We start from the raw sequence: 11,295 nt of genomic DNA, 5'->3' as shown, positions 1-11,295 counted from the left end.
TAGGCTTAGAAATAAATCATAGCATGAAAATGTCTACACCGAATAGAGAAACAATTCTAGACAAAACTTACTTTAGTCCAAGCTGTAGTCTCAAAACCAGCTTTCTGACAATCAGTAACAAGAACATACTGTGGAAAGACAGAAGAGTTTGAAAAAACATTATTCTGAGTGAGTTATTTTCACTTTCCATGAGAAATCCCATGTCTCCACTCCAGATCTGCTTTCTCCAAGGCAGCTCAAGTTTGAAAATATAGCCATCTCAGCAGCTAACTCTCTAGGGGTTGTTTTTAGGGAACACACAGGCAGATTCACTTCCAGAAGAGCTCTCAATCTAGTGATGGACCTTCTCATAAATAGTAGAGAAAGACTTTCTGTTAGCTTGGATGATTTGGGAGATACCACCTTTCTAAGTGCTGTTCTCCTTTGCAGGTAGATGTGAAATGGTCATTTGAAGAATGGGGAAATCTGCTAATCACCTGTCAAGAAACTTTGACATTGTATAACTTTCAAAAACAATAATGTAAGCATTTCATAACCATTCAGGCCTTTAAAGGATCTATCAAATACGTTTTGAAGATTTAAAATAAGGAATAATAACAAGGAAGGTCTTATATAAAGGGTTTAGAGAAGTACAAGCCACACATGAGCTGCTTAAGAATGACTCAGTAAACAGAGATAAACTTACTGTGTAAACAATATTTTCAACAAATAAATAGGCAGTGGCATGACCACTAGAAAGAGGCTACTGTTAACTTCCTAGATCCTGAGCATGGCCACCTATTTTATTCAAAATATTAAACATGGAACTTTAGAAACATCTATAAACTCACAGGGGCATTTCAAAATCCCATTCTCTGTGATTCTAATGCCTAATTTTGTTTCTAGGGCTAAAGTTTTTCATCTTATGGTCTGTCTAAATGAAGCAAACAAAGTCAAGCTTTCAACAAACCAAACAACCAAACACTTGATCTGCATTGGAATTTACATTTTTATGAAGATTAAAATTTCTATTTATCCAGTTTTTTGAGAAAGGAATAAGAAATTATTAACCTATTTTTATAAAATACCAACATTGAACCTTTTTTCAAGTGTTCATTCATGATTCATCTTTAATTTTTTGCTAAATTTGGATTACAGATCAATAAAAAGATAACTATATGAATATAAAATCAATTTATAATGGCTGAGTTCTGAAATAATTTGGGGGGATATTTACTACTCATGTTCTTATTTGCAACTATATGAGTTTCTGGAATCTATCAGTTGGAGGAATGCAAGCAATCCAATGAGAGATGTTTAGAAATTACAGGAAGGATTTCAAAGCTTCAGTTTTCCTATATTGTCTTGTTTTTTCAAGGATGTCTATAACAAGGTATATGACAACCACTAAGGCAGAACTCTGGGAGAGTTGTCTAATCATGTCAACTAGACCTGCACGGAGAAGCCTGATTTTTATCCTGAGGGGTCACAGCCTATTTTTAAGATAAGCCACAGTATCTTTGTATGACACAGCCAACCACCTTTTATTCTTTTATATTTTTTTCAACTTTTGTTTTAAATTTGGGGGTAAAGTGCAAGTTTGTTACAAACATATATGGTGTAATGTTAAGGCTGGAGTACAAACAAATCCATCATCCAGGTAGTGAGCATAGCACACAATTGGTAGTTTTTCAACCCTTTTCTCTCTCCCTCCCTTCTCATGTTCCCCAGTGTCTATTGTTCCCATCTATATGTTTATGAGTACTCAATGTTTAGTTCCCACTTATAAGTGAGAACATGTGGTATTTAGTTTTATTCTTTTTTATACTTAGTCCAGATTTGTAGCTCATAGGCTGGGTAGATAAAGATTTTTGTGTTCAAATTTCCAACCAGTAGCTGCTATGCACACATATCTGGGCCTGCCAATTTTCCCATTTGCTTGTTGAAGAATCGACTCTTATGAAAGAATCAATATCTGTTTATTTTCCTAAAACAATAGTAATGATGGAATCATAAGTAGAAGTGGGTAACCATGGGTCCCTGAATCCAGCTCCTGGGCACACACTTTCTCCTGTTTCTCCACAGTTAAGTTTGTAGATAAGGGAAGATTAATCATAAAAGCAATATTATGGGCTGCCCTAAACAGAGGGCCTGCTGCTGGGTAAGGTAAGAGTTACACTAGGAGAACAGGGAGAGATATGGCCACTGACTTAAAACAGAACAATCCTAAATCTTAGGGGAGAGGTGGAAAATAGAGCCTGGAGCTTAGGCAGGACTTTATTAAAAGGGAAGGAAGGGAGCAAGTTAAAAAAGGAATGGACAGGCTAAACTAACCCCAAGAAGGCAGCAAATCAATGTATTAGCAAATAGCTATTCAAAATTGTAGGAGTTTACTTTTTAGTAATTGGCCTTAAAATTGGTTTAACTAACAAGCGTAGTACTTTATTTTTTCTTTTTTAGTTTTCTCTCTTTTTTTTTTGTTCTTTTTATAATGGAAAATTTCAAATATACACAAATGGAAAGAATAGTACAACAATCCCCCAGGTATCCATAACCCAACAATAACAATTGTAAGCATTTGGCCACTCATGTTTCTTCAGCTCCCCCACCTCCTCCCTATCCTCCCAGGTTCCCATTGAATTATATATCAGTTCATTCATAAATAATTCCGTATATTTAGTTACAGCTCAATGAATTTCCACAAAGTGAACATGCTCATGCAAACCACACCTGCATTGGGAAATAGAAATTACAAACACCCAGAGCCCCCTCTGTAGTACTCTCTTAGTCCTTTCCTCACTCCTTCCCAAAAGAGTAGCCACTATCACCTATTGTGAACCTTGCATATATGGACTCATAGAATACGTGTATTTTTTGGTTTGGCTACATTTGTCTAACATTGTTGGTAAGATTTATCCATGTTGTTGCATACAGCCATAGTTTATTTATTTTCATTACTCTATAGTATTTTATTGTAAGAATACACTACAATTTAGTCACCCATTCTACCACTGATGCACAACTGGGTTGCTTCTAGCTCTTGACTATAACAAATAATGATGCTATGAACATTCTTATATGTCTTTTGGTACACACTTGCATGCATTTCTGTTGGGTATATAACAAGTATGAAATTGCTGGATCTTAAAATATGTATATATTAACTTCATTAAATGCTGCCTAAGAATTTTTCGAAGTGGTTGTGCTATTTTACCTTCACCAGTTCTAGTTGCTCCATATCCTTGTTGTCACTTGGCATTATCTGTATTTTTTATTTTGACCAGACTGGTCTGTGTGTCATGGTATCCCATTGTCATTTTAAGTTGCATGCCTTTGATGAAGACATTTTCTGATGCTTAACTGGCTCTTTGAATATATTCTGTAACAGATTTGTAGGAGTTTTTTATATATTCTGGATATAAGTTTTTTATTGGACATAAACATTGCAGATATCTTCTTCCACTTTAACTTGTCTTTTCTTTCTCTTAATCGTGACTTTCTTAATACAAAGTTCTTAATTTTAATGTAGTCCAATTTATCAGACTTTTTCTGTATAGCTAATGCTTATTTAGTCCTGCTCAAGAAATTTTTGTCAACCCCAGTGTCATAAAGATACTCTCTTATGTTATAGAAGCTTGGTTTTTTATTTTTTTTATTTTTAAGATGGAGTCTCACTTTGTCACCCAGGCTAGGGCGCAGTAGCACAATCTCGGCTCACTGCAACCTCCTCATCCCGAGTTCAAGCAATTCTCCTGCCTCAGCCTCCCGAGTAGCTGGGACTACAGGTGCCCGCCACCATGCCTGGCTAATTTTTTGTATTTTTAGTAGAGTAGGTGTTTCACCTTGTTAGCCAGGATGGTCTCAATCTCCTGACCTCATGATCCACCCACCTCGGCCTCCCAAAGTGCTGGGATTACAGGCATGAGCCACGGCTCATGGCCATTATAGAAGCTTTTTTTAAAAAATTTTTAATCTTTCACATTTAGCTTTATAACCCACCTACGATTGACCTTTGTTTATGATGTAAGATAGGGGTCAAATTCTTTTATTCCCCCATAATGATATCCAAGTGATCTACTAACATTTATTGAAAAGATTATTGTTTCCTCACTACACTGCAGTTTCATCTTTGTCATAAATCAGTTGATGGTATAAATATGAGTTTGTTTCTGGTTTCTTTATTTGTATGTCCTTCTGCTAATACCATCTTATTGTAATTGTAATAAAGATTGAAACATCTGATGGTATACATTCTTGAGCTCTGTTCTTCTTCAGAACTTTCTTGGTTCTTCTTGGTCTTTTAAATTTTCAAATACATTTAAAATTAGCTTGTCAATTTTCAAATTACCTGACGGGATTTTGAGTAGGATTGCATTCAACCATAATTTAGTAAATAGAAATGACTTATTTACAATATAGAATCTTTCTGTTCATAAGCATTTTGTATCTTTTTAATGTACATGATATTTATATCCTTTTTTAAAATTTTACTTTAAGTTCTGGGATACATGTGCAGAACGTGCAGGTTTGTTACATAGGTATACATGTGCCATGATGATTCGCTGCACCTATCAACCCGTCATCTGGCTTTTAAGCCCCACATGCATTAGGTATTTGTCATAATCCTCTCCCTTCCCTTCCCCTCCAACCCCTGACAAGCCATGGAGTGTGATGTTTGCCTCTCTGTGTCCATGTGTTCTCATTGTTCAACTCCCATTTATGAGGGAGAACATGCAGTGTTTGGTTTTCTGTTCCTATGTTAGTCTGCTGAGAATGATTGCTTCCAGTTTCATCCATGTCCCTGCAAAGGACATGAACTCATTCTTTTTTATGCTGCATAGTATTCCATGGTGTACTCTAATTTGTATATGTACAAATTAGAACTCAGGATTAAGAAACTCACTCAAAACCACAAAATTACATGGAAATTGAACAACCTGCTCCTGAATTACTACTGGGTAAATAATGAAATTAAGGCAGAAATAATGAAGTTTTTTGAAACCAATGAGAACAAAGAGACAATGTACCAGAATCTCTGGGACATGGCTAAAGCAATGTTAAGAGGGAAACTTACAGCACTAAATTCCCACAACAGAAAGCTGGAAAGATCTAAAATCGACCCCCTAACATCACAGTTAAAAGAACTAGAGAAGCAAGAGCAACCAAGTTCAAAAGCTAGAAGAAGACAAGAAACAACAAAGAACAGAGTAGAACTGAATGAAGGAGATAGACACACGAAAAACCCTTCAAAAAATCAATGAATCCAGGAGCTGTTTTTTTTTTTGAAAAGATTAACAAAAGAGATGGACCACTAGCTAGACAAATAAAGAAGAAAAGAGAGAAGAATCAAATGGACACAATAAAAAATGATAAAGGGGATATCATCACTGATCCCACAGAAATAAAAACTACCATCAGAGAATACTATAAATACCTCAATGCAAATAGACTAGAACATATAGAAGAAATGGATAAATTCCTGGACACATACACCCTCCCACCATGAAACCAGGAAGAAGTTGAATCCCTGAATAGACCCATAACAAGTTCCGAAATAGAGCCAGTATTTAATAGCCTACCAACCAAAAAAAAGCCCAGGACCAGATGGATTCATAGCCAAATTCTACTAGAGGTATAAAGAGGAGCTGGTACCCATTCCTTCTGAAACTATTCCAAACAATAGAAAAGGAAGGACTCCTCCCCAACTCATTTTATGAGGCCAACATCATCCATACCAAAGCCTGCCAGAGACACAACAAAAAAAGAAAACTTCAGGCCAATATCCCTCATGAACATCGATGTGAAAACCCTCAATAAAACACTGGCAAAATGAATCCAACAGCACATCCAAAAGCTTATCCACCATATGCAATACTGTTTTAAAAGGCATGCTTCAATAAAGAAACGCTTCCATTTATTCAGGAGAATAATCTTTGAGTCTAACATAGATTAACACAGATTAGTCTATCTCTTTGAGTCTAACTGATTACAGCCTTAAAATGAATAAGATTTTTCTTTTATTTACTCAATAAATGTTTACTTATAGCCTATTTTATGCTGGGTACTATTATGGGAACTGGAGAGAGAAGGTCTGTCTTTACGGAGCTTGCAGTATAGTGACAGAGATAGAACATGTATTCATAAACAGTTCCACACTAAAATGATGGGTGTAACAAGTGCTACGAAGAAATATATTAGCCAAGTGTGGTGGTGTTCACCTATGGTCCCAGCTACTTGAGAGGCTGAGGCAAGAGGACTGCTTGAGCCCCAGAGTTTGAGGCTGCAGTGATCCATGATTGTGCCACTGCACTCCAGCCTTGGTGACAGAGTGAGACCTTGTCTAAATAAAAAAGCATAATAATACAAAGAAACATAAGGTAGGGTAATCACATTAAGGGAGACAGGGACTGCTACTTTAGATAGGGAGCTCTGGAACAATCTTTTTGAGGAGGTGACACTTGAGCAGGTCAGAATGGTATGACGGAGTGAGTTAAGTGAATGTCTAGAGGGCAGAGAGAAGAGACACTGTGCAGAGTTTGAATACAGACAGCATTTGATGAGCCCAAAGATCACCACAAAGACCAGTCAGGCTGCAGGCATTGGGAGGAGGAAAGGAGAATACACACAGTCCGAGGAGCAGATAAACACAGACCATAGTAAAGAGCTTGGATTTCTTTGTTAATTGTGATAGGTAACCACTGGAGGATTCAGAGCTGGGAATGAAATGGTATAAGATACATTCTTACAGGAATAGTCCAGCTTTTATGGGAGAATAGATCATAGATTACCAGAAATGGAATAATAATAAATGCAAAGGCAGCTTAGAAATGATTATATCTGTCCAGGGGTTGATATTGGTGGTGTTAAAACTGTGAGGTCCAATATGATGGTCACCAGCTGCATTCAGTTGTTTACATTTAAATTAATTAAAATGCCATAAAAATTTATTCCTCTCAGGGGCTCAGGAGGAAAGGGAGAATGGGGAGTTATTGCTTAATGACTACAGAGTTTCAGTTTGGGGTGATAAAAAATTTTTGGAAATACATAGTTGTGATGATTGCACAACATTCTGAATGTAATTAATGCCTCTGAATTTTATGTTTAAAATGGTTAAAATGGCAAAGCTTATTACATATGCTTTTACCACAATAAAACATTGTAACATTAATCATAGAACCAAAACCATAAACCCATTTTTTTAATTGTATATATTTAAAGAGTACCAGTGCAATTTTGTTACATGGATATATTGGGTAGGAGTGAAGTCTGAGCTTTTAGTGTGTTTATCACTGGAACAATGTACACTCACCAATTTCTCATCATCCTTCCCCTTCCCACCCTCTCGCCCTTCTGGGTCTCCAGTGTCTTATCATTCTACACTCTATGTTCATGTGTACACATTATTTATTTCCCATTTTTAAGTGAGAATATGCAGTATTTGATTTTATATTTCTGAGTTGCAAAACTATAAAACTCTTAGGATAAAAAATAGCAATAAATCTTTATGGCCTTGGGTTTGGCAAGAGTTTCTTAGATATGGCACCAAAAGCACAGTGATAAAAGAAAATGAACCAAGCTTCATCAAAATTAGAACATTTGTCCTTCAAAGGACATAACAAAGAAAATAAAAGGACAGGGCTGGGCACAGTGGCTCACACCTGTAACCCTAGCACTTTGGGAGGCCGAGGTGAGCAGATCACGAGGTCAAGAGATCGAGACCATCCTGACTAACACGGTGAAGCCCCGTCTCTACTAAAACCACAAAAAATTAGCTGGGTGTGGTGGCGGGCGCCTGTAGTCCCAGCTCTCTGGAGGCTGAGGCAGGAGAATGGCGTGAGCACAGGAGGCAGAGCTTGCAGTGAGCTGAGATCAAGTCACTGCACTCCAGCCTGGGCAACAGAGCGAGACTCCATCTCAAAAAAAAAAAAAAAAAGAAAACAGAAAAGGACAACCAGAAAAGTGGAGAAAATGTTTGCAAATTATATATTTGATTAGAAATCTGTATCTAAAATACACAAAGAACTTTTATAACTCAACAGTAAAAAGAAAAAAACATAAAAATAGGCAAAACATTTAAATAGGTTTTTTTGTAAAGAAGATAAAAGTGTAGAATAAGTGCATGAAGAAAAACCTAACATCACCAGCCATCAAGAAAATACAAAATCAAAACCACAAGAAGACATCATTTAACACCCAATAGTGTACCTATAATAAAAAAGGACAAATAACCAGTGTTGGCGAGGATGTAGAGAAATTAGATCTTTCATACACTGCCAGTGGGAAAGTAAAATAGTACACACTTTGGAAAACTGTGAAGTGGTTGCTGAAAATAATATACATAGGTAGCTTATGACCTAGCAATTCCATTCCCAGGTACATACCCAAGAGAAATGAAATTTATGAATGAAACATACAAAACTTGTTTCTAAATGTTATAGCAGCATTACCATAATTATTCATAATAGCCTAAAATAACACATAGCATTTTTCATTATTCACAGTAACCTGTTCAGAACCCAAATGTTCATAACCCAACTGTGAATTGGCAAGCAAAATGTGTTGTATCAATATAATACAAACTTACTAGGCAATAAGCATTAATGAAGTGCTGATACATGCTACAACATGAATGCACCTGGAAAACCTTTATAATAGGCCGGGCACAGTGGCTCACGCCTGTAATCCCAGCACTTTGGGAGGCCAAGGCAGGCAGATCATGAGGTCAGGAGATCGAGACCATCCTGGCTAACACGGTGAAACCCTGTCTCTACTAAAAATACAAAAAAAATTATCCAAGCATGGTGGCGGGCACATGTGGTCCCAGCTACTTCGGAGCCTAAGGCAGGAGAATGGCATGCACCTGGGAGGTGGAGCTTGCAGTGTGCCAAGATGCGCTACTACACTCCAGCCTGGGGGACAAAGCGAGACTCCATCTCAAAAAGAAAAAAAAAGAAAACTTCATAATAAATGAAGAAGCCAGATACCAAAGGCCACATACTGTATGATTCCATCTCTATGAAATGTCCAGAAATTGTCACATCTATAGAGACAGAAAGAAGAGCAGTGGTTTCCAAGGACTAGAGCTGCCTGGGGGGAAATAGTGACTGCTAATGAATATAGGGTTTCTTTCAGGGGTGATAAAACTATCCTATAATGGATTGTGGTAATGGTTGTACAATTCTATGAATATGTTTTAAAAACTATACAATTGTACACTTTAAATAAATTGTATAGTATATGTTGTATCTCAATAAAGCTATTATTAAAAATTTGGTTCCTCAGTCACTTTAAATATGCAATAGCCACATGTGGCTAATGGCGATTGTATTGGACAGCACAGATACAGCACATTTTTATCCACACAGAAAGTTCTATCAGACAATGCAGGGCCAGAGTGGCTATGATAGACATGGTAAGAAGTGATACAAGTTGAAATTATTTCAAAGGTAGAAACGTGTGCCTTCGCTTTCCACTTGCCTTTGCCCTAAGAGAGCCTACAGAAAACTTTGATTGGTGAAAAATTTAGAAGTTGTGAGAGACTAAGCTGAAAATCAAATTTTGCAGTTATGATTTAAAAAGTTTTTGAGTTTCCTTCTAATAGCAGTATTTCCAATGCTGGTTGATTCTTAGACTAAAATAAATTAAACATAAAGGGCATTTGTCTAAAACGACAATGTGTTTCATATTTTATGGATGTACACATAATAAACAAAATTGTTAGATATTGAAAAAACATCTTATATAAGCACTTATATATGACAAGCAGTTTTAAGCACCTTACATATATTAGCGCCTTTAATACTTTAACAACTATTTGAAACAGTGTAATTAAGTGCATATTCCAGATGAGGTGCAGAAAAGAGAAGTCAAATATGTCCAAGGTCACACAGTTAGTAAAAAAAAAAACTGTAAATTTTGTAAATGAGTTTATATTCATGAACTGGGATAGAATAATGGACTCCAAAGACTAAAAAAGATAACTTCAGAGGAAAAAAAAATTAGACTAAGAAGTACTCATTTGAAAAACTGACACCTAATAGAAAATTTCTAGGAGAGAGTTGTGGTGGACAGTAATAAGCTATAGGTCAGAAATAGTTTAAGCTAACATATTACCCAACAATGCCATGAGCAGAGAGAGGTACCACTAAGTTTTATTTTATACATGTGCACTGTTATTTTAGTATATAAAACATACCTGATCTTATAGGAGCATATTTATTTTAAAAGTGTGAAATGGCCTTCTCCAAAATTGTTGAAAGGCCCAGTTGCTTAATTCATGCCTATATATAAGTATCCATATGGTATTCTTAAAAGATGAGGAATCGGTTTCCATGGTATGGACTCTGGGGAATCAAGAACAAATGTTTTCAGGAGCCATTTTTTATGGTAAGTATATTCTCTTTTCCATCACCTCCCTCTAAAATTTCAACAAGAACAATCTGAAAACTTCCTTTTTAAAATCAAAACTGATTTTTCATTCTCCTGCCAATAACCACGTTACACTTCAAGGAGGGTTGCTCAACTATGCTTGACAGGACACATGACGGGAAAACTCCAGTGTGGCCTGACACCAGGGCTCTTAATGGACTTGGGTTCCTGTAAAGGTGAAATGCTAACTTTAACCTCGAATCAGTTTTTAGATTAAAGGCTAGGAGCAACCATGGGAGTGTGCATATGGCTGTGATGGTTGAAAGAAATTTGATTCACTGAATTGCTTGAGTGGAAAAATTTACTTTGAAACTTAAAATGAACTATCACAAATTCCATCATCAAAGGAGCACTTTGAAAATTCTCTCTAAAATCACATGAAAATAAGCAAAGTGAAATTCTTGGAAGCATTCTTAGCGAATGAACAATGTACACATACGTTCTCAAAAATATTTCTTCCAAATAATCATGTTGCTTTGCCCATGGTGAACATTGCTGATTTATATATGAGGCTCTCTGCATGGATGGTGGAGAAAACTGGTAAGATTTCCTGTCTTTGTGACATGATCCACACAGTATCAAAGGAAGAAATGGAGCCACTTTAGCAACTTTAGTACCTGGTCAAACAAAACTCATGTAGGGCTCAGGGTGTGGGCAGGCATCTAAGGGACAGCTTCAGGCAGCACTTGGGGAAAGGAAATAAGCCTGAAGGTGACCCTCTGATAGACAAGGGTCCCTTGGCTTTGACAGCACCCCAGTTTGTCTCAAATTTCGAATTGGTGCCATGTTTCTATGCTTTTTTGGGAGTGAGGAGAATAAATTCTTCTAAATGACAATTAAGGGTGTAATAAGAACTCACTTGTACTTAGGACAGCAAATCAGCACACT

The 11,295-nt window shown here is 36.6% G+C and overlaps 1 protein-coding gene across 4 annotated transcripts in view; it reads right to left on the bottom strand.

The window, feature by feature from the left end:
• LOC116461167 (phospholipid-transporting ATPase IB-like) overlaps positions 1–10,320 on the bottom strand; it is a 30,177-nt gene extending 19,857 nt beyond the window's left edge. For 3 of the 4 annotated variants that reach the window (XR_009212851.1, XR_004245997.2, XM_032142658.2), the window contains exons 1-3: positions 10,175–10,320; positions 3,194–3,358; positions 72–128 (exon numbers count right to left, since the gene is read on the bottom strand). Coding sequence is in view for 1 of the 4 variants with exons in the window: in XM_032142658.2 (XP_031998549.1) it covers positions 72–128; positions 3,194–3,238 (102 nt within the window). In the remaining 3 variants the exon portion in view is untranslated. The remainder of the gene's footprint in view (positions 1–71; positions 129–3,193; positions 3,359–10,174) is intronic. The other variant, XR_004245998.2, reaches the window with a different exon arrangement.
• Between the last annotated feature and the right edge of the window lie 975 nt (positions 10,321–11,295).

The sequence above is a fragment of the Hylobates moloch genome, unplaced genomic scaffold (assembly GCF_009828535.3).
Source record: "Hylobates moloch isolate HMO894 unplaced genomic scaffold, HMol_V3 SCAFFOLD_3, whole genome shotgun sequence".
Taxonomy (NCBI): Eukaryota; Metazoa; Chordata; class Mammalia; order Primates; family Hylobatidae; genus Hylobates; species Hylobates moloch.
The sequence above is the reverse complement of the archived record's forward strand: the minus strand, read 5'-3'. Positions and strand labels throughout refer to the sequence as shown.